The following is a 19,588-nucleotide window of genomic DNA, read 5'->3' as shown; positions in this document are numbered from 1 at the left end:
TGTCATCGTGACTGTTCGATCGATAATCAGCAGGCCTAACAGATGCTTCCGTAGTTTGTGAAACTTGTCAAACTTTTTCATGTCCCTTTCTGTTAAACTTCCATGTGCCTGCAGGTGAGAATTCATGTCCAAGATGATGTATGTTGTTAATTAAGATCGTAAGCTTCATCTTCTATTCCTGTGTGAATTGTGCTCAATGTAATAGTACTATTGTAATGGAACAAGGATTTTCCAAGAAAATGCGAAACTCACCAACCCTTTCTGATCTGCTAGAGATACCAAAAGCGAAAAACAAGAAGGAACGTGTGGTAAATGAGAAAAACTACTTTGCGGAGCAACCAGTAAATGAAGTTTATGGCACTAAATCGCGCGCCCAAAAGTGTTTTGGACAGTCCGGATTTTTAAAAAAACTATATACTATTCTACGAATAGTTTTTTTTAAATCCGGACCATTAATTGCCGAAACGGATGCGGAGCCGTGAATAACTTTTCTTTCATGGAAAATTCATAATGGTAGTGGACGGTGGGATTGGCTCCTCAAAAAATCGTTGGAAAATGCAATGGGATTTTCTTTGCCTGGTACAATAAGTCGCAATAAAATTCATCTAGATACTCCCCTGATCTCTCTTCTAAAACAAACAAGAGTTTTAATGAAGTTCTTAGGTAGCAATTAATTCAACTTGACCAATGCACAAAGTCTGCCCAGACACAAAGAGTACTTAGGAAAATGCTAAAAATGGTTCAGTGGGCTACCATTAAGATTTAAAAAATGTATTAAAATATGTGAAGAATATATAAAAGTGTGGTGAAAATATATTGAAAAGTATATGAAGATGCATTGGACTATGTGTTTTTCCTATCTTTTTCCTAACTTATTGGTAGCAGAAGGAGCCAAATGCAATGAAACCGAATCCATTTGGTAAAAAAATATTGTCTCCCTCTTAGTTCCCTAGAAAAATATGTGCAATTTTTAAACTTACAAATAATGCATTTACTAAAATAGTTTTTGTTTTTTTTTTTTTCATCGTTTAAAAGATCTCATCGAAATCTATCAAACAATATCCATATTGAATAAAAAAAAATATTTCATTATAAGTGCATTATTTTAAGCTAAAAAATTACACATAATTCCGACGGAGACTAACTTTATGGGATAATAAGTAGACGATGATAGAATAGAATAGAATGGTTTAGGATTCGTGTAATTGTAAGCAACTGTGTAGTGCGTACCAATAAAATTCCATTTTGACCGATGGGGTCGTGAGACTCGTGACAAAAAGACAAAAAATATTTAAACGAGTTTGACAACTATAGCTATAAAACAATGTGCTCTCCATTGATGATAGGGAGGAAAACAAAAGAAGAAACAAGAAGGAAATTGACCATCCATAAAAATTGGAAAAGGGAGCAAAAAGCATTTAATTCTTGGAAATGTCATGACTTCATACTTATTATTAAACACATGCATCTGACAAAGATATGGAAACACCTAAACACCAGGGATTTTAATCAAAGTGGATATGAGAAAAGAAAATAAAAAAGTGTTTGTACTCTACGAGTTAGGCTATATGTTTGACTTACGCGGAGGAGGACAGACATACCAAATGGTGGGACATTGAAAGATTTGTCTCGTCGTTAAAATTCAGGGCCTTATAATTAGTTGAGGTGCGCGCAAACTGGCTTAGACATTCGGTTATTAACTCCCCCAAAAAAAAGCTACGATACACCTGTACGACACAATGTTATATGTTTTTTGTGTGTGTATGTTATGAGTAATTTTGATGTATGTTACACATGCTTATTTTTAGTTGGTTACAAAATGGGTGTGTCTTGGAAGTGTTAACCAAACACAGTTCCAGCTCAACAGCTCACACTGAAGCTGAGTCAGCAGATGAGTCAGAAGACACAGCTCACCTCTCTACTCGAGTAGTGCTAGGGACACATCAAGTGTGGCACACCTCAGCCACACTCCTCTCACATACAAGTGGGGCCTGTTTCAGTGGGCTTCACTTGTATGTGAGAAGGGTGTGGCTGAGGTGTGCCCCACCCGATGTGCCTCTAGCATTTTTGTCCACTCCACTCCACTAATTCAGTTAAGAGAATTAGTTAGAGAAAAATTAGTTTGTTACACTAAGTGGTTGTTGCTTAATTAGTGGTTGTTGCTGTGATTAGTTAGTGGCTAATGAGAGTCTGAGTTGTATAAATAGCTGTAATCTCTTAGTGTATTGGCACGATGGATTCATTTGAGTAAAATCTTTCATTTCTACTACATGGCACGAATAAGTTAGGAATATGGTACGCATTGCTCTAATCTCTTAGAGCATCTGCAATGGTAATAATCAAAAATCAATAACCCAAAATGTGTCACGTCAGCATTTGATTATTCATTTAGTTTATAATCAAACTTAACAACATCTACCTCCACATTGGTTATTTTTGCATTCCTAATCAAAAAAAATCCCACAATACACAATGTACATTTATCCAATCGCAAACGAGTTCCAATCACGTACCCGACCACACCAAATTATTCATCTCGATGAGATGATTCTAATGTGGGGTGTTTTTTGAGTTTTTGAGTTTTGAGTTTGATTATTGAGTTTGGTTATTGAGTTTTTGGTTATTGGTAAAAGTTGTTAAGTTTGGTTATAGAATGGGTGGAATTTGGTTATTTGCTAAAATACTTGTAATTTTGCTTATTACAATGTGGGGTGTTTTTTGAGCATTGTTGTTAAATTTGTTTATCCACGCTCATTTGCTTATTATAATGTGGATACTCTCAGTTGTATAAGTTTGTTACATGGCACGCATATTTTTTGAAATATGGTACGCATATTTTTTGTGACATTTACGAGTATTTTTAGTGTATGATTGACATAATTTTTGCTTCATTAGTTACGTATTTTTTTTAAACAAATTTTTCGATATCAGGTTCGTTTTTTTGTTTTTTGAAGTTACGAATATGAATACATGTACGGTACACCCCAAAATAACTACGCATTTTTTTGCGTTAGTTACGCATCCGTCTTCAATGCAAGAGACAAAAAAAATAAAAGTCCTTTCTCTCAACCGACTGGACCCAAGCTGTTTTTCAACAATAAATTAAAGAACCAACTTTTTTGAAGAATCCCAGCACTAGCTAGGAATTAGCTAAAGGGTCTGAACGTGTATTATGTGTATGTAAAGAGTCAATGAAATGAAAGAATCAAACCAAAGTCCCATGCAGAATAACACGTACGTACATCTCTCTGAACAAAGATTTGATCAATTTGTTGAAATCAACCAATGTTCAATGGTCTTGTAAAAGAGTCGATGAAGACATAAATAGTACCAAGAAAGCTACCAGCTGGCAGACCAAAATCCTTGGACCGTAACTTTTTAATTTAATAATATGGTTGAAAACCAACAAATGTTCAAATGGACGCATGTTACGTGCGTACATGGCTATGTACGTACTGTATATATATGCGTAGTACGTCAGTCATATGCTTTCATAAGCAAATAAAAGGAGTCGGTTGATCGCGCTTACGTCTAAGTGTTGAGAGGTTCAGCGTTCGAGCGGATGCTGATAGAACAAACACTGACTCTCTCTTCGTATAGAGTACATTAAATCCACAACTTGTATGAAAAAATACCCGCATAAAGGAGTCGGTGAAGTCTTCAAATCGAGAAGCCTGGTCGTCCCATTCCTGAGTTTCCAACTTTTTTTTTAAAAAGAGAAGACTATGGTATATATAATATATACACCTCCCACCAAAAAAAATGCATGGCCGTTGATAACAAAGAAAAGCGTAACCAACCTAAAAAATGCGTACTTTATAACATAAAAATGCGTGACAAATGAACCAAACAATGTGCGTACCATAAATACACCAAAAACATTCGTACTAGGCAAAAAATATGCATACATACACCCTTTTTGTAACTACAATAATAATAAAAAATATGTGTAACATACAACAAAATCTTACGTACTAGTAACATTCTCTGGTAACGAGCATCCGAAAACTTCTTATTTAGTTTCAGAACTTTCTTAGGGTGCTCATTGAAAGGCCTTAGAGCCAAAAATCCATTATGACCATTTAAGATAAAATGATTAGAAAAATAAGATTTTCGCACCAATTCAAACGGATTGAAAATTGGAACCCTTATTTTTTTACACCATTTATATATATATTAAAAAATATAGTTAAAAAAATATTTTTTGATATAAATTTTTTAGAATAGACATTTATATACTTACTTTAATACATAATCAAATTTAACACTGCACATGGGCAAAATAGTCATTTGATAGCTTTTTCCATCATCCACTCCTTCTTATCCTCCCATTCTATAAACCATCCAAACAAAGTCAAATTTTATCCACCTTTTTAATATCTCATCCAAACCACATAATATTGTATCCCCCCTCCATAAACATCAAATCGATGTGGGCTAACCCATCAAAATTAATACCCCCTGCTATCTTATCTCCCATCATATTTTTTACCCCTGATGTTTTACCCGCATCCAAGCGGGCCTAAATCATAACTTCTCCTTTTTGAAATCCACCGATGTTGAATTGAAAGCATTATTGAAATGGAAACTAATCACCAAACAACAACATATTCAACAGATTTCCGGAAACAACTCAGAATTGATTGAATTAGTCGAGGTGTGCCTAAATTAGCCCGAACACCTGAATTGTGAAAAAACAAAATTGGAAAGAACTTCGGAAGTGATCATTCTTAATCAGTGCCAATTTGATAATGCCCATCAAAAGCAAGATTTGCTTAATCCGATCATATCAAACCAATTAAAGTCCCGAACGAAATAACATCTTTTGGCTATTTTTCCATTTGTTGATCGATATCAACCAATGTACATTGGTCCTATTTATGTTTAACGTACAGACAGACACTTAGGCTCCGATTGTTTGGGCGTAAAATATTTTTGTGTTTGGTTGTGTAATTTTTCATTAATTGGATGAAAATGACTTACCATTAAATCTTCCGTAAGTTATTTTTTGAAATGAACTTTCTGCCTTCTACTGCAATTCTCATTGTTCAACTTTCTCAGAGCTCTCCACAATTTAGCCCCCCCCCCCCCCCCCCCCCCCCCCCCCCCCCCCTCTACACTATTTTGTCAATTTTTGAATATATTTTTCAAGTGTCAACTAAACACCGAAAAATAAAAGTTTGAAGTTTATTTTCTAAAAAAATATTTTACATCAAAACGAACAGAGCCTTAAACTATTTTTTTTTTATAACTGAATATCCGAGTCAGCTTGCGCGCCCCGCACCTCGACTAATTCCAAGGCCCTGAAGGTAATGATCAAACATAACCCCCTGTGGCCCCAAGATTTAGAATGTTTGACCTCCGTGGGAATGAAACATATGACCTCATGAATGAGCACTGATTGCTTTCTTATAACCACTTAACCAAATCCCTAGGGTTGACACTTATACTTTGTAATGTTGAAAGAGTCAATTGGGAATTTCCGACGTACCAAAAAAACAGAAAAAGAAAGAGTCAATTGGAGAAATCAAACCCAGGAAATACCAGGCAGAACCACATCTTTGGACTTCAACTTTGTATTTGCTGAAATCAACCAACTATATATGTATGTATACACATACGGGAAAGACTACAATACACTCTTTATTTGTGTGTGTATCATATGCACCTCCGAAAATGTTATGAATTATAGAGAAAATGTTACGAATCATATTGCTAAAAAGTTACGAATCCTATAAAGGTTACGAAAGATACACCAAAATGTTATGAATCGTACTGCTGAAAAGTTATGAATTCTAGAACAAAAGTTACAAAACACGCTAAAATGTTATGAATGAACCATAAAATATGTGCATATAGTACACCTTTTTAAGAGATGTGTATTGTAGACTTTCCCTATACGATTAATATCTAATACATACACAGAAAGGAAGCAGCGTCTTCAAAACCAAGAAGCCTCAGCTGCCTAAGCCCCATTCCAATTAATCTTCAGTTTCTTTTCTGGAATCAACTAATTTTGAATTGACAGGATTAATTTTGCACTCTCAGTAGCAAAAATAATCCATGGAGCTGCAGACCGAAACTAATCGCATTGCATGCCAAAACAATGAAATTCACAAATACCCAGTAAGAATCCACCAATTTTGATAACTGTGTGTGTTCGTGTCTCAATGTACAATGAAGCCCCAGCTTAGACCGTGAGTTAATCCGCACAAACAAAGATTAACCCAAATATATACTTTCCTAATACTCAAAGATTCAAAACCCATTCTTGAAAATCTTTCAACGATTCTGCTACTGTAACCCTTCCCTTGTTCACAATTAATGCATGTGTAAGTGAGAAAATCAGGCAAATGCTGATGATGACTGTAAACAGATAATGCTTGCTGAATCTCTTTGCCACAAGTTGTGGTAGGTTGGGACATTTTTGTTCCCCAAGATTTGATGACGCCAAGCACCCAACCACTTCACACTAGCTAGTGCTAGTGGGGGTTAATTGAGTAGTATTATCAAGAGATGTGGTGGTGCATCGAGAGTCAGAATCAATAAAGATTTTAATTGGCGCAATAACAATCCTATGTCTTCGATAACTCCATGTGTTCGGATTTGGATTTGTCAGATTCGGCCCATACATTGACAGGCCTAGGGGTCAACTCACTCGCACATTTATATGAACTCCATGTGTTCTGATTCGGATCGGATTTGGATTTGTCAGATTCGGCCCATACATTGATAGGCCTAGGTCAACTCACTCGCACATTTATATGAATTAGTCTAGTAATAAATAGCACCCGAAAAGTTCAACGGATTCGACGTGAGACCTAATTCAGATGCGTTATCAGCAAATACAGATTAATTACATATGGCAATGCAAGAAAAGAATTTGGGGAGTGCTCGTTCTTAGTCAATTCAACTTTGAATAAAGTCGAAATTCACATGCATTTCTAGCGTATTGCGGGTGGCAATACGAACGGGCTTTTGAGTCAAGTTTAAAAAATTATGGAGGAAAATTTTCTCTTGTATCTTTATTTAATTCTTAGGGAGTGCTTGGGAACTTCTATCGTATTACAGGTGGCAATATATACCAACGGGCTTTTGAGTCAAGTTTGAAAAATTATGAGGGAAAGTTTTCTCTTGTATCTTTATTTAATTCTTAGGGAGTGCTTGGGAACTTCTATCGTATTACAGGTGGCAATACCAACGGGCTTTTGAGTCAAGTTTGAAAAATTATGAGGGAAAGTTTTCTCTTGTATCTTTATTTAATTCTTAGGGAGTGCTTGGGAACTTCTATCGTATTACCGGTGGCAATACCACCGGGCTTCTGAGTCAAGTTTGAAAAATTATGGGGAAAAATTTTCTCTTGTATCTTTATTTAATTCTTAGGGAGTGCTTGGGAACTTCTATCGTATTGCGGGTGGCAAATAAGAACGTGCTTTTGAGTCAAGTTTGAAAAATTATGGGGGAAAGTTTTCTCTCTAGTGCTTGGGGAGTCTGGACTTGTAATAAAGCAAAGAAGAGAAGAAAGTGTGGAGAAATTGTAGAGAACATGCATTCATATATGTGTAGTTGTTTTCTTTTAACTTTCTTCTCATTTTCTTTAGGTTTCAAACAAAAGGGATAACTATTTTCCCTTCTTTAATTCTCTATGTTTCAAACACACCCTTTTATCAGGAACATCTTGGCAATTTCCTCTTATGCCTTGTTTGGTTCTTAGGGACGGGGGAGGGGGAAAGAGAAAAAAGGAAAAATACTACTAATTAAGAAAAAAAAAAAAGATGGAGGAAAATATGTTAATGTGTACGTACTTTGTTTGGTTATTTCTTTTAAGGGAGAGTCTTGCTTATTTTTCCTAACGTTCCCGTCCTAAAAGGATTTGTTTAGAATTTGTGGGGAAAATAAGGGGATAGAGCGTGCAAAAAAAAAATTAAAAAATTATCCTACATTATTTGGTTTGTGAAGAAGGAGAAGAGAAAATAACAAAATCAACTATAAAGCACAGTAATTTTTTTTAAAATACATTTTCCTTCCCTTCTCTTCTTTTGTTTTCCACAAGTTCCAAACGTAGGCTCTATTTGTTTCGATGTAAAATGTTTTACAATGTAAAATATTTTTTCAGAAAATAAACTTTAAACTTTTATTTTCCAGTGTTTGGTCGGCAGATAAAAAATATTTTCAAAAGTCGACAAAATAGTGTAGAGGGAGAGAGATGGCTTAGATAAGAATCATAAGATGGTGGAATTCAATTCCGAAAATCATCAAAATAATGTAAAGGGAGAGGGCTTAGGCCCAAATAAGAACTTATTTTTTGTTGAATAAGAAGGCTTGTTCCCCAAAAAATAAGAAGGAGGTGCTTATTTTTCAGAATTTATATAGGAACCAATGGGCACCGGAGAGGGAAATCGTATCAGCGGCCGCGCCGGGCCATCTCCGGCCACTGGACGGCCGATCCGAGCCGTCCAAAAATTCTAAAAAAAAAAACCAAGGGGGCCATCGCGGGAATCAACGGCATCCGAAGTGTGTAGGGTGCTTGATCCGAGCACTACTTTTCCGTGTATATATGATCATCATATATGATCATCACATATACACGGAAAAAGGGTGCTCGAATCAAGCACCCTACACACTTTGGATGCCGTTGATTCCCGCAATAGCCCCCTTGGTTTTTTTTTTAAGAATTTTTGGACGGCTGGGATCAGCCGTCCGGTGGCCGGAGACGGCCCTGCGCGGCTGCCGGTACGATTTCCCTCCGCCGGCGCCCATTATCATAGCAACAGTCTTATTTTTTGTATAAGGCAACTTCAAGCTCAAAAATCATGTGTTTACGCAAATAATTTTCCTATTACTATGGATCTTGTTTGATAGATCTCATTGAGATCTTTAATACGGTGCAAAAAAAATTGATTTTTTTTTTCATTTACATGATTTTTGAGTTTGAAAATGTGAAAGGAACTTTTTATTTGGGTTTTGTGGAATGACCCTTCTTATTTTTGAATAAGAAGTGGCAAAATAAGTACTTATTTTTTAAGAAGGTTTCCGGAACGGGGCCTTAGATAAGATGGTGGAATTCGATTCCGAAAATCGACAAAATAATGTAAAGAGAGATTGTGTTCTCCTGTTAGTAGTGGGGTACTTTAGAGAGAGAGAGAGAGAGAGAGAGAGAGAGAGAGAGGGAGGGAGAGTTCTGTGGGTAAATTAAAGGGGAAACAATAGGAATTGATTGCGAGAATTTCACATGGAAGACGGGAAAGGAATCATGAAAACAACTTACAGCCAATTACGTGGTAAGTCATTTTACGCCCATTGATGGAAATTATTTTACACTTGAAAATGTTTTACTTGTTATTCATCTAACCAAACACTGGAAAATAAGTAAAATATTTTTGGAAAAAACATTTTACGTTGAAACAAATGGAGCCGTAGTGTTAATTAGTAGTATTTATTTTTTGTTCAGCAACGTAATTTTAAGTTCCAAGCAACAGCTAGTGTTATTATATCCATGAATGACAGCGGGTTAAATCCTCTCTCTTTAGATTTCATCTCGAAGAATAATCCATACTTCCTCGAACCGTCAATCCATCATTCACCCGTATCTCCATATTTTTACTCTTCCAAAAAGGTGTTTTGGAGGATGTATTAATTACTCCAATTCATCCTTTATTAATTCCTCCATACCTTTCATATTTTGGTCCTTCAAACCTTTTTCATCCTATATTTACCTTTTTTGGAAGAGTAACATATATATAGAGATATGGTGAAATGGAGGGTGCACTAATAGAGATGCTCATAAACGGATGGTAAGTAGTAGGGGTGTTAATAAAAACCGAGCCAACTGGAAAAAACCCGAAAAAAAATAACAGTTTGGTCTGGTTTTTAATAAGAACTGGTTCGGTTCGGTTTTATTTTTAGACTAATTTTGGCTTCGGTTTGGTTTATGTTTTATTGGAAAAGAACCGATTTCAGACCAAACTGAACCGAACACGTGTTTTTGGTTTCAACGTATATGATACACGGCTACACCTAATAAAATCTCTAAAATCTCAAACTCTTCTCAACCGACTTCCGTCTCAACTCGTCTCACTTCATCTCTCTCAGACTATCGGTCTCTCAGCAATCAGCATCTCTCTCTCACTCTCTCCATCATCCAAAATCACAAGGTAAACTACTAAGTACTAAACATAAACTCTGGTTCCTTAGGTATGTTATGTGTGTGTGTGTGTCGATTTAAGTATATTTAATTGTTAGAAAGTCGGATTTTTATCTAAGTTTGTGAGGTTTTTTTTGTCTCAATCAGGCCCATTATTCAATTTTTAGCCCTAAGCGTTCCAAACGGAAAAAAAACCGGGCCGAAACCAAATGAAACCGAACCAAATAAACAAAATTGACATGTACTTGGGCTCATGGCCCAAATATCGAAAGAAAGAAAAGATTGTTTTTCAGCCCACAGTTCGCGTCGGCCCACAAGGGCAGAGTTTGGGCCCAACTCTAGCGTTGCCGGAACGCTCCCGTAGCGTTCTCGAAACGCAGGTTGGCTCGGCGAACAAACCGTACTTATATATATACATTCCCTCCTCCTCTCTCTTCCCTCTCCTCCGTTTCAAAACTCTCTCTCTCTCTCTCTCTCTCTCTCTCTCTCCTCTCTACCTACAGGTACTCTTCTGTCTCACTTGTACGCAATATGTATATACATATATAATTGCATACGTATTCGCCTGTATATTCTGAACCTTTCTGGATCCTTCGTTTTGACAAATTAGGGCTTCTCGCTCCGCGAGTATCGAAAAGTAGTACTAGTAGTGTTTCGTTGATTTAGATTCAGCTGTTGATACGGATTTCTCGGATACTATTGATTAGGCAGCTTCAATGGCCACTTTCGGTGCCGCTTCGAATGCTAATAATCCCAACAAGTCGGCTGAGGTAAATTCGATTTGCCCTCCCTCAACTTCATTCACTGCATTTTTTTTCATTCTCGTTGATTTTATTGTTATTTTTTTTGGGTAAGTGTACCATTTTTTAACCAACCAAACCAGAAAACAAAGGGAATAAATCCCAATACAAGTACCTATACACAGAAGTATAACCTCACTACAATCTACATTTGTAGAAACAAAGAGAAAACAAAATTCCGGGGTAGCATTCCAAAGGACTCTACTTGAGATATTCCATTGGCTACAAAGCCTTTGATTCTCAAGTGAGTTTGGGAAGTGCTTCCAAGTACAGACCCTTAGCCTTATATTTTCATCAAGATGAGCTAGCACTTCATTGGCACTTCTAGGCCTTCCCCCAAATACTATGGAATTCCTTTCAGCCCCCAGATGAAATACACTCCTGCAGCAAAAGCTAATTTGAACAGCATGGAACGGAAACTTTTGCCTTGACAGAAACTAGTTGCGCAAGTCACTTCCATGTTCCAAGCCTCAGCTCCCCGGTGAATCTGGAATCTATGTAAGATCACTTCCCAAATAGAGCTGGAAAAACCACACTCAAAAAACAAATGTTGCAATGTCTCATCGCATTGGGAACACAAAACACAACCAGGTTCAATGTCCATGCCCCATTTGCAAAGCCTTTCCTTAGTTACCAGCCGCTTCAAACATGCTAACCATAAAATAAAAGACCATTTGGAAACATTATTTGAAGACCAAACAAGAGAGACCCATGGAACCTTTGGTCCTTTGTGTGTAATAGCCTCCCACGTGTGTTTTGTAGTATAAGCACCAGTCGGAGAGAGAGTCCTCACCACTTCATCACATCTGTCCCTTTGAGGCTTCAAAGAGTCTGGAATTGAAAGCTGAATCTGTTGCATCAGATTGGATTAGGCCTAGGCCAGTGCCATTCACCATTAAGAATAACAGAACTCACTTTTGCAAATAAAGATCTTCCCATGGTAGCAACTGAGCGATCATCATGAAGTTTGTACAGGGGGCCTTTGGGATGCCAGTTGTCAAACCATTATAAAAGTATTGCGACCATCTCCTATAATATGTTTCACAAAAGGCTGACCCACACGTCTAAGTTTCAACAATTTTCAAACAGTCCATGAACAGTCTTGAGGCACCTTCATAGCCCATATATTTTGATCTCTTATCATATAACTGTGAACCCACTTGACCCACAAGGTGTCCTCTTTCTTGCAAATGGCCTTGTTCCAAACCTGCAGGGACTTCAAGCCCAAACCACCCTCAGCTTTGGGAGAGCAAACTTCTAACCAACTAACTTTAGCCCCAATTTTTTTGAGATGAATACCAGACCACAAAAAGGCTCTCAGCATAGCCTCAATTTCCTTAATAATTTTCTGTGGTAGAATAAACAATGAACACCAATAAGTTTGCATACTTAACTGATTGTATCAAGAGAGCTCTTCCACCATAAGATAGGCGACTATTAGTCCAGCTGGCAATCCTCTGTTGGGTTCTATCCTTCAACTGAACACAATCCTCATATCAAAGCCTAGTGGAAATAAGGGGCACACCCAAATAACAAACTGGTAAAGTACCCTCAGGAATTGGAAGAAGATTCAGAATGTCAGCCTGACAGATTCCTCAACCCCAGAAAAAAAGATCTGACTTTTGTGAAGATTAGGTTTTAAACCAGAAGAATGATAAAATTCCTCCAAAGTAGATTTTATAACCCCAATAGAAGAGATATCAGCCCCAGCCAGTAGAAAAAGATCATCAGCAAAGGCTAAATATGATATGCTCAAATTGCTACACTTGGGGTGGAATGTAAACTGACCTTGAGAGATTTTCTTTTGAAGAATGGCATACAGACCCTCCATTACCATAAGTAATAGGTAGGGAGAGGTGGGATCTCCCTGTCGAAGCCGTTTTTCTCCCTTAAAGTATCCCTTTAGCTCCCCATTAATTACCACAGAGAACATAGCAGAGGTTATACATGTCCTAATCCAAGAGATAAACAGGGGAGGAAAGTCCATGGCACTCATAACCTCAAGCAAGAAATCCCAATCAACTGAGTCGTACGCCTTCATTAAGTCTATTTTTGAACTTAATTGGACCTTTAATGTATTTAGTGATTAGACAGTTTCGTTGTATCGTTCGGTTGTTGTCGTGTATGCATCTGTATGTACGCTGGTGTTTGTGTTTATGCTTGCAATTCTGTTTGGATATATGTGGATTTCTCAAGTGAAGGGTTTTCATGTTACTTCTCGTTGAGTTTTGAACTTGATTGAACCTTGAATATGGTTTCGTCATATGGTTCCGTTGTCATGTACGCATCTGTGTTTCTTTATGGTTGCAATTCTGTTTCGATAGATTCGGATTTCATGTGGAGGGACATACTTTGTTGGGATCCTTGTGTAAATACAACCCTAATGTCGCGATAAAGCTCCCAAACTCAATGTAGAGATGCATATATAAGCTATCGTACTTAAATTGAGGTATTCGGATTGGATATTAACAGCAAATTTGTTCATTTGAAATCCACATCTTTTCGCTCGAGCCTTTAGTATTGGTTATACTTCGAAGCTTGAAGATGGAATGTGAGCTTCTGGTAATTTTTTTATTTATTTAACGTTTGTTTCTTTATTAATGCATAGGTAGCACAACCTCCAAGTGATTCTGTATCAAGTCTTGCTTTCAGTCCCAAGGGTAATTTCCTTGTGGCAACTTCGTGGGATAACCAGGTTTGTTTTAGTTAATTGCATTTTGTTGCTCTTTCATTCCTTGTTGCATTATTTTAAGTATCTTGAAGTAGCGATACAAATAAAGTGTTCACTTAGGCTCGTTTATAAGCTTGTCTGTTTGGGTTTGTAAGTGAGGCCAGATTAAACGTTTTGTAACTGTTTCTTTTGGTCATGTGAAACAAAACCGAGCTGGGCCAGATCAGATACACATATGAAAGGTGTGGTTTGTTTCGGAGAGAGAGAGAGAGAGAGAGAGAGAGAGAGAGAGAGAGAGAGAGAGAGAGAGAGAGAGAGAGAGAGAGAGAGAGAGAGAGAGAGAGAGCGCTAAAAGGATGGACTTTTTTTGTTCGATTATCCAATGAAAGTGCAGAAAAGTTGTTTATTTGAACTTAATTTGAGCTACTATGGGGACTGTTCTTCCATGTGCTCCACGTTTCTTCCCTTTTCATGAACACTTATGTTTTGTTTAATTTATTTTGCCAATTTCCTTTTGTTCTGTGTCTCAAATGCTGTCTTGTACTTGTTAGTGTTCAAAATGCTGATATCCACTTATTCAGTTATTCTTCTCTTGTGCATTCATATAGGTGAGATGTTGGGAGATAATGCGGAATGGGACCACCATTGGCAGTGTGCCCAAGGCATCAATGTCACATGACCAGCCGGTATGACATCAAATCTCCCTAGGCCATATTGTTTGCAAATCATGCATCTGATTTTTTAGTTTGAAGTGTGGTAACTGATAAGTTCTTTTATTCTTATCTTTTGAAGGTTTTATGCTCAACTTGGAAGGATGACGGTACAACTGTTTTCTCTGGGGGATGCGACAAGCAAGTTAAAATGTGGCCGTTAGGTGCCCAACCAGTTACTGTGGCCATGCACGATGCACCTGTTAAGGATATTGCATGGATCCCAGAGATGAACCTCTTAGTGAGTGGAAGTTGGGACAAAACCCTGAGGTAAGCATTACTTCCTGTACATTAAGAGGCATATATTTCCACATGTCCCATTGTAGCATTTTTCTTGCTTGTTTATGCTCTTCCTTATTCTAATTATGAATTATCACACTTTTTTGGTCTTGGCTGCATGGGAACTTTGAAGTTCTCTTAGCATTTTTTTCGTTTATATTTAACCATGTGCTCTTTCACACACTATATGATTTCTTATGCTATCAATTCTTCATTTTTAAGACTTCTTGTTAGATATTTCCACGGTGATATGCATATGTATAATTTGTCAAGTTTGTGGTTTGAGTTGTCCATCATCTGATCTCAGGTATTGGGATCTGAGACAGTCAACTCCAGTGCATACGCAACAACTTCCTGAGCGCTGCTATTCAATTTCAGTGAGACATCCACTGATGGTCGTCGGAACTGCGGATAGGAATCTTATCGTTTTCAACTTACAAAACCCTCAGGTACTTTTTGTTGCATCACGAAATGATTGAAATCAATAAACATTTTTTATTCCAATATGTTGGATCCTTTGCAAATATGTTAAATCTAGTCAGCTTTTTTTCTGTCTTCTTTACCAAAGGCTAGTCATCGATTGATATGGGAGAAATTTTTCTACTTTTTATTTGTTTTCCCCATTTAGTTTTTGGTCCTTGGCGGCGCTGGTTGAGTTTTGCACCACAAAATGTCTCTGTCATGGTTAGTCTGGTGACATGAGTAATTCACCATTACCTGCTCCTCATGGCGCATGTTCAACTTGGATTTAAAAGGCTAATGTCTAGGTCCACGTCGCGATGGTAGACTTATGCGGGTTCATGGTTTGTGGTATGTTATGGTCTACCTTAACAAAATGGATAATGCTTCCTTGCACCAAAAAAGAAAACAACTGCTTTTAATAAATAAGGATGCTCAAGGAACACAATCTTGCTTCAACTATTCAACCTTTTCTCGATCATGTTTTTGAGTTCCATTTGGTTCCAGTAGAGTGCTGGGACTGTTTCTTGATTTCTTCTTTGTTACCTTAAAATTGCACTACATTAATAATCTTTCTTCCTTTGCATATGCCAGACTGAATTTAAAAGGATCACCTCACCCTTGAAGTATCAAACAAGGTGTGTTGCTGCCTTTCCTGATCAGCAAGGTTTCTTGGTAAGTATCCCTTCTGCTTTGTACCTCTCTTTCACTCTCTCTCCACACAGACAAGTATGTTTACTTTGACCTCATTTTTGTTTTAAATGTTCTGATTCACATATATGCAAAATCCTAGTCCAAGTTTTGTGTCTTCTCTAAAGATGAACTTAATTTTCATAGCATGCCTATAAATGTTGCAAAGTGTATGCCAGACGGGTGTTGAACCAACCCTGCTGCAGAGGGCATAGAAAGATTCAGCTTTATCAGTGTTTCAGTGGTTCAATATGGGGATGAGGAACATCTTTGGTGCCAGAGAAATTTCAGTAGTTCAGTGGCTTGGTTTTCCAGTACTGACAGGTTATACACGTAGAATTATGTGTACAAATATCGTTAGTTATAAAACAGACATGTACAAATACTGTTAATTGAAGGCATATGTATCTTCTATGGTTCAATCCTGATATCATCGGTTTTTATGAGGGGAAATCAGATTTCACTTCGGGAAAGTGGGCATTTTTAAAGGGATGTGTACTTAGGATACCATCCCTGTAACTGTGCTTCATCGAGACTCACTGTTCTTCACCAATCCTTGACTTTTGTGCTATATTAATTTGATCTTGGCATTGTTTCTTTTCAGGTTGGTTCAATTGAGGGCAGGGTTGGTGTACATCATCTTGATGAATCGCAGCAAGCTAAAAATTTTACTTTCAAATGTCATAGAGAGGGCAATGAGATATACTCAGTCAACTCGCTGGACTTCCATCCTGTAAGATCTTACACTGCAACTGCAGTTTTTCCCTATAAAGTTGGTGATCTCAATTGCTAGTTAGCTTGTTGACTCTTGCTACGTTGTAAATTACATTTGTATTTATAGTGCATTGTGTTGCCTTACTAGGTCCACTAGTAGACTAGTAGTTATATAAAGCATGCACATCTTTTCCATTAACTGAAAAAGTGGTTTGGTGAAATTTTATTAGCATTTCTTTTCCATTTTAGATCTTATATGTGCAAAAACGTTTTATGTGCATGTATATGATATAGTAATATGTCCCTGCAAAAGGATATGCATAAATATGCATTTGACAGTCATCGGAATCTCACTTTTTATGAGCAAAGGTTAATCATTCTCTAGTTCTTTGCATCTTCAAATGGCACCCAAGAAATCGTATTTCTCATTTTAAGAACATAAATCAGTGGGAATCTTACTTTGGATGAAATGTTCCTGTCAATCTCTGAGAAAGGGGTGTAATATTGCTATTCTCCATATCTGTATGTGAACTTCCGATTACATTTTAGGAGGCCAGCTAACTGCATTCCGTGTTTCATCGTGTTTCATGTCCAGGCTGTCCAGCTATTCAGGTCCCGCCTTGTTCAACTCCTTATTTTGATCCATTGCTATTCAAATTTAGGGGTGTTAACGAGATTTCATAATACCTAAGTAACCTAACATAAGATATGCTCAGAAGATAAACTTTGGCCAGAGTTTCTGAGCAATTAATTGTTAATAACTGGATTTTTGCTTGTGCATTCCTTTTCTTCAAATCAGAAACATCCATCGAAGCACCACCAATTACTAAGAAACTAGTTGCAATTGTTATGTAAGATCCTTGCATCTCAATCTACAGATATCGGGGTCGCTGGAACAAATTAGAAGTTAGAAATTGGCTGAGTTGAGTCAAAATTGATTTCTCGTTTCTCTGTGGGCTTTTGTAATTGCTCGTGGAAACTCCTCTCTTGTGTCTACAAGTTTGCCGCCTTCACTATTTGTTTAATAGAACCAGAAGTTTATGAGATATTATGTCTCATGGATTTGTTATTTTCTAAACCTAAGTTATTGGATAAACCTGTTTTTGTGTTTGTCATGCCAAGTGTGCAGGGCTTGAGCGGTGCAAATTCTTCGAGAATCTACTGTATTGGTTTTTGGTGTTGAGTTGTTGTCCTCTTATGTGTATTTGAACGATCTGTTTCTTGTCCCAGGTCCATCACACGTTCGCAACTGCAGGATCTGATGGTGCTTTTAACTTTTGGGACAAGGATAGCAAACAGAGGCTTAAGGTCTTTTCCTTTGAGGATTCATTACTTGCTTTGCTTTTTAACTGTCCTTTTGTTTTTCATGTACTTGTTTTGGTTTGACTAACCAATTAAAGACGATACAATCATCTCTAAAGACTGATTATTCTCACAATTGTGCTGGGGTGAGAGATCTTTTTGATATCATTGCATGCCTACACAAGTGACCAATTTTTTTTGTTGCAAATTACAAGCTGCTTAAGTTTTTTCTATTTAGGCAAGTTATTATATTGGAGGGACGTTTTGGGGTTATTTTGAAGGCCCATGGATTGGCATTCTCCAAACCTAAGAACAAATAATTCCATGTCAATATACTTGCCATTTGCTACACTTTCATGCTTATCAACCCCATTCGGCCATTCGTCTTGAGAGAAAATGTCATTCTTTGGAGTTATTCACTCATTTTAAGAGACAATGTAAAAAAACGCAAGATTTACACATTGTGTAGTTGAATGCCCGGGGAAACTGTCATAACATGCTGTTGTATTTGTTGTTTTCGTATAACGTCAATAGATGGCAGTTGTCATGGGTATATTTTTAGTTTGTCTTATCTTGGTCTTGTTGATATCTAGGCAATGTCAAGATGCAGTCAACCTATACCTTGCAGTGCTTTCAACAGTGATGGCTCGATCTATGCCTACGCGGTATGTTTCCTCTAAAATGTGTACTGTGTGTGTGTGTGACATTGTGAAATTGGATTACCATAGGACAAAGATCTGAAATCTTTATCCAATGCAATGATGTCATGGCTTTTTGAAACTTGGGGTGAAGTTATGTGGAGCATCATAACCACATTACACGCTGCTTAATTTTTGCAAATGTACATTATCATTTTGTAAGCATGTGGGGATAAGGCTAATTTTGTTTGAGTTTGGGACTGGGTGTCTAAAAGCCTAATCACCAAAAAGGCTTGAGAAGGCTGCATTTCTTCTATTTCTAATCTGATGTGGGTGTGAAAGCTGGATGTTTGCTCGGCATGGACCTGCTTCTTGTTATTCTCACGTGTGTTGTTACATACTATAAAATTCTGTGGAAATACTTCTGTATCAGTTTCTCCTCCGCCCAGGTTTGATTTGGCACTGGGATTTAACTGGATTTTATTTGCCTACAGGTGTGTTACGATTGGAGTAAGGGTGCAGAAAATCATAACCCAGCCACCGCAAAGACCAACATTTTCCTGCACTTGCCACAGGTAGATTTATAGACATCATCATTCATTCTTCTCAAATATTTCCTTCCGTAGTTAACGTCAGAACTTTCAAGAGGTCTCAAGAGGTCTAGATCCTTACTTGACGATTCATAATCAAGGTTATGTTTACTCGAATGTTGCAGGAGTCTGAGGTGAAAGGCAAACCACGAACGGGAACCAGTGGCAGAAAGTGAAGCTGCTGCTTGTCAGCCTCGAGAAGAATACATCGTTGTTTCTGTAAATGGAGAACAGTTTTTCATCTTCCTTTTCCTACTTTACTTTTGGTCTATGAGTTCTTTTTTCTTGTTAATTCTAGAAGTTAGGGGCAGAGATGAGGCCGCTCAGGTTTTTTCAATCTAGATTGTGAATCTTCAGTCTCCTAGTAATATAGTTCTTTTCCCTTTTAGGTATGCAGTTCACCATTGTAACTTCACGAATTAGCTTGTTACTTGTTGCAAGTACAGCGAATGTTTTTCTCTATGACCAGTTGGATTTCAAGTTAGTCGTGGATTCTCTCTCTCTCTCTCTCTCTCTCCCTCTCTCTCTGTATATGCATGCACGTATGTGTAAACTTTTATAATCCAACGGTCAGCTTCAGTACGTTGGTTA

General features: G+C 37.4%; 1 protein-coding gene across 2 annotated transcripts; it reads left to right on the top strand.

Moving 5' to 3' along the window:
- Positions 1 to 10,574: 10,574 nt before the first annotated feature.
- LOC131308870 (protein RAE1) lies at positions 10,575 to 19,481 on the top strand. 2 transcript variants are annotated; one of them, XM_058335910.1, is made up of 12 exons: positions 10,575 to 10,647; positions 10,852 to 10,914; positions 13,553 to 13,639; positions 14,224 to 14,301; positions 14,408 to 14,595; positions 14,912 to 15,053; positions 15,658 to 15,738; positions 16,358 to 16,486; positions 17,698 to 17,775; positions 18,363 to 18,434; positions 18,902 to 18,982; positions 19,123 to 19,481. In XM_058335910.1, the coding sequence occupies exons 2-12, from the start codon at positions 10,861 to 10,863 to the stop codon at positions 19,171 to 19,173; spliced, it is 1,041 nt and encodes a 346-aa protein (XP_058191893.1). In that variant the 5' UTR covers positions 10,575 to 10,647; positions 10,852 to 10,860; the 3' UTR covers positions 19,174 to 19,481. The 2 variants fall into 2 exon arrangements, with proteins under 2 accessions (XP_058191893.1, XP_058191894.1); XM_058335911.1 differs by having other exon boundaries at positions 10,583 to 10,914.
- The last annotated feature ends 107 nt before the right edge of the window (positions 19,482 to 19,588 follow it).

This window comes from Rhododendron vialii, chromosome 11a (assembly GCF_030253575.1).
Source record: "Rhododendron vialii isolate Sample 1 chromosome 11a, ASM3025357v1".
Classification (NCBI taxonomy): Eukaryota; Viridiplantae; Streptophyta; class Magnoliopsida; order Ericales; family Ericaceae; genus Rhododendron; species Rhododendron vialii.
Note: the sequence above shows the minus strand (reverse complement) of the source record. Positions and strands in the feature narration are given on the sequence as shown.

Coding starts and splice junctions, on each gene's coding strand:
- LOC131308870 (XM_058335910.1), top strand. CDS start 10,861: ATGGCCACTTTCGGTGCCGCTTCGAATGCTAATAATCCCAACAAGTCG. Junction 13,640..14,223: donor CAACTTCGTGGGATAACCAG/GTTTGTTTTAGT, acceptor GCATTCATATAG/GTGAGATGTTGGGAGATAAT. Junction 15,054..15,657: donor TCAACTTACAAAACCCTCAG/GTACTTTTTGTT, acceptor TGCATATGCCAG/ACTGAATTTAAAAGGATCAC.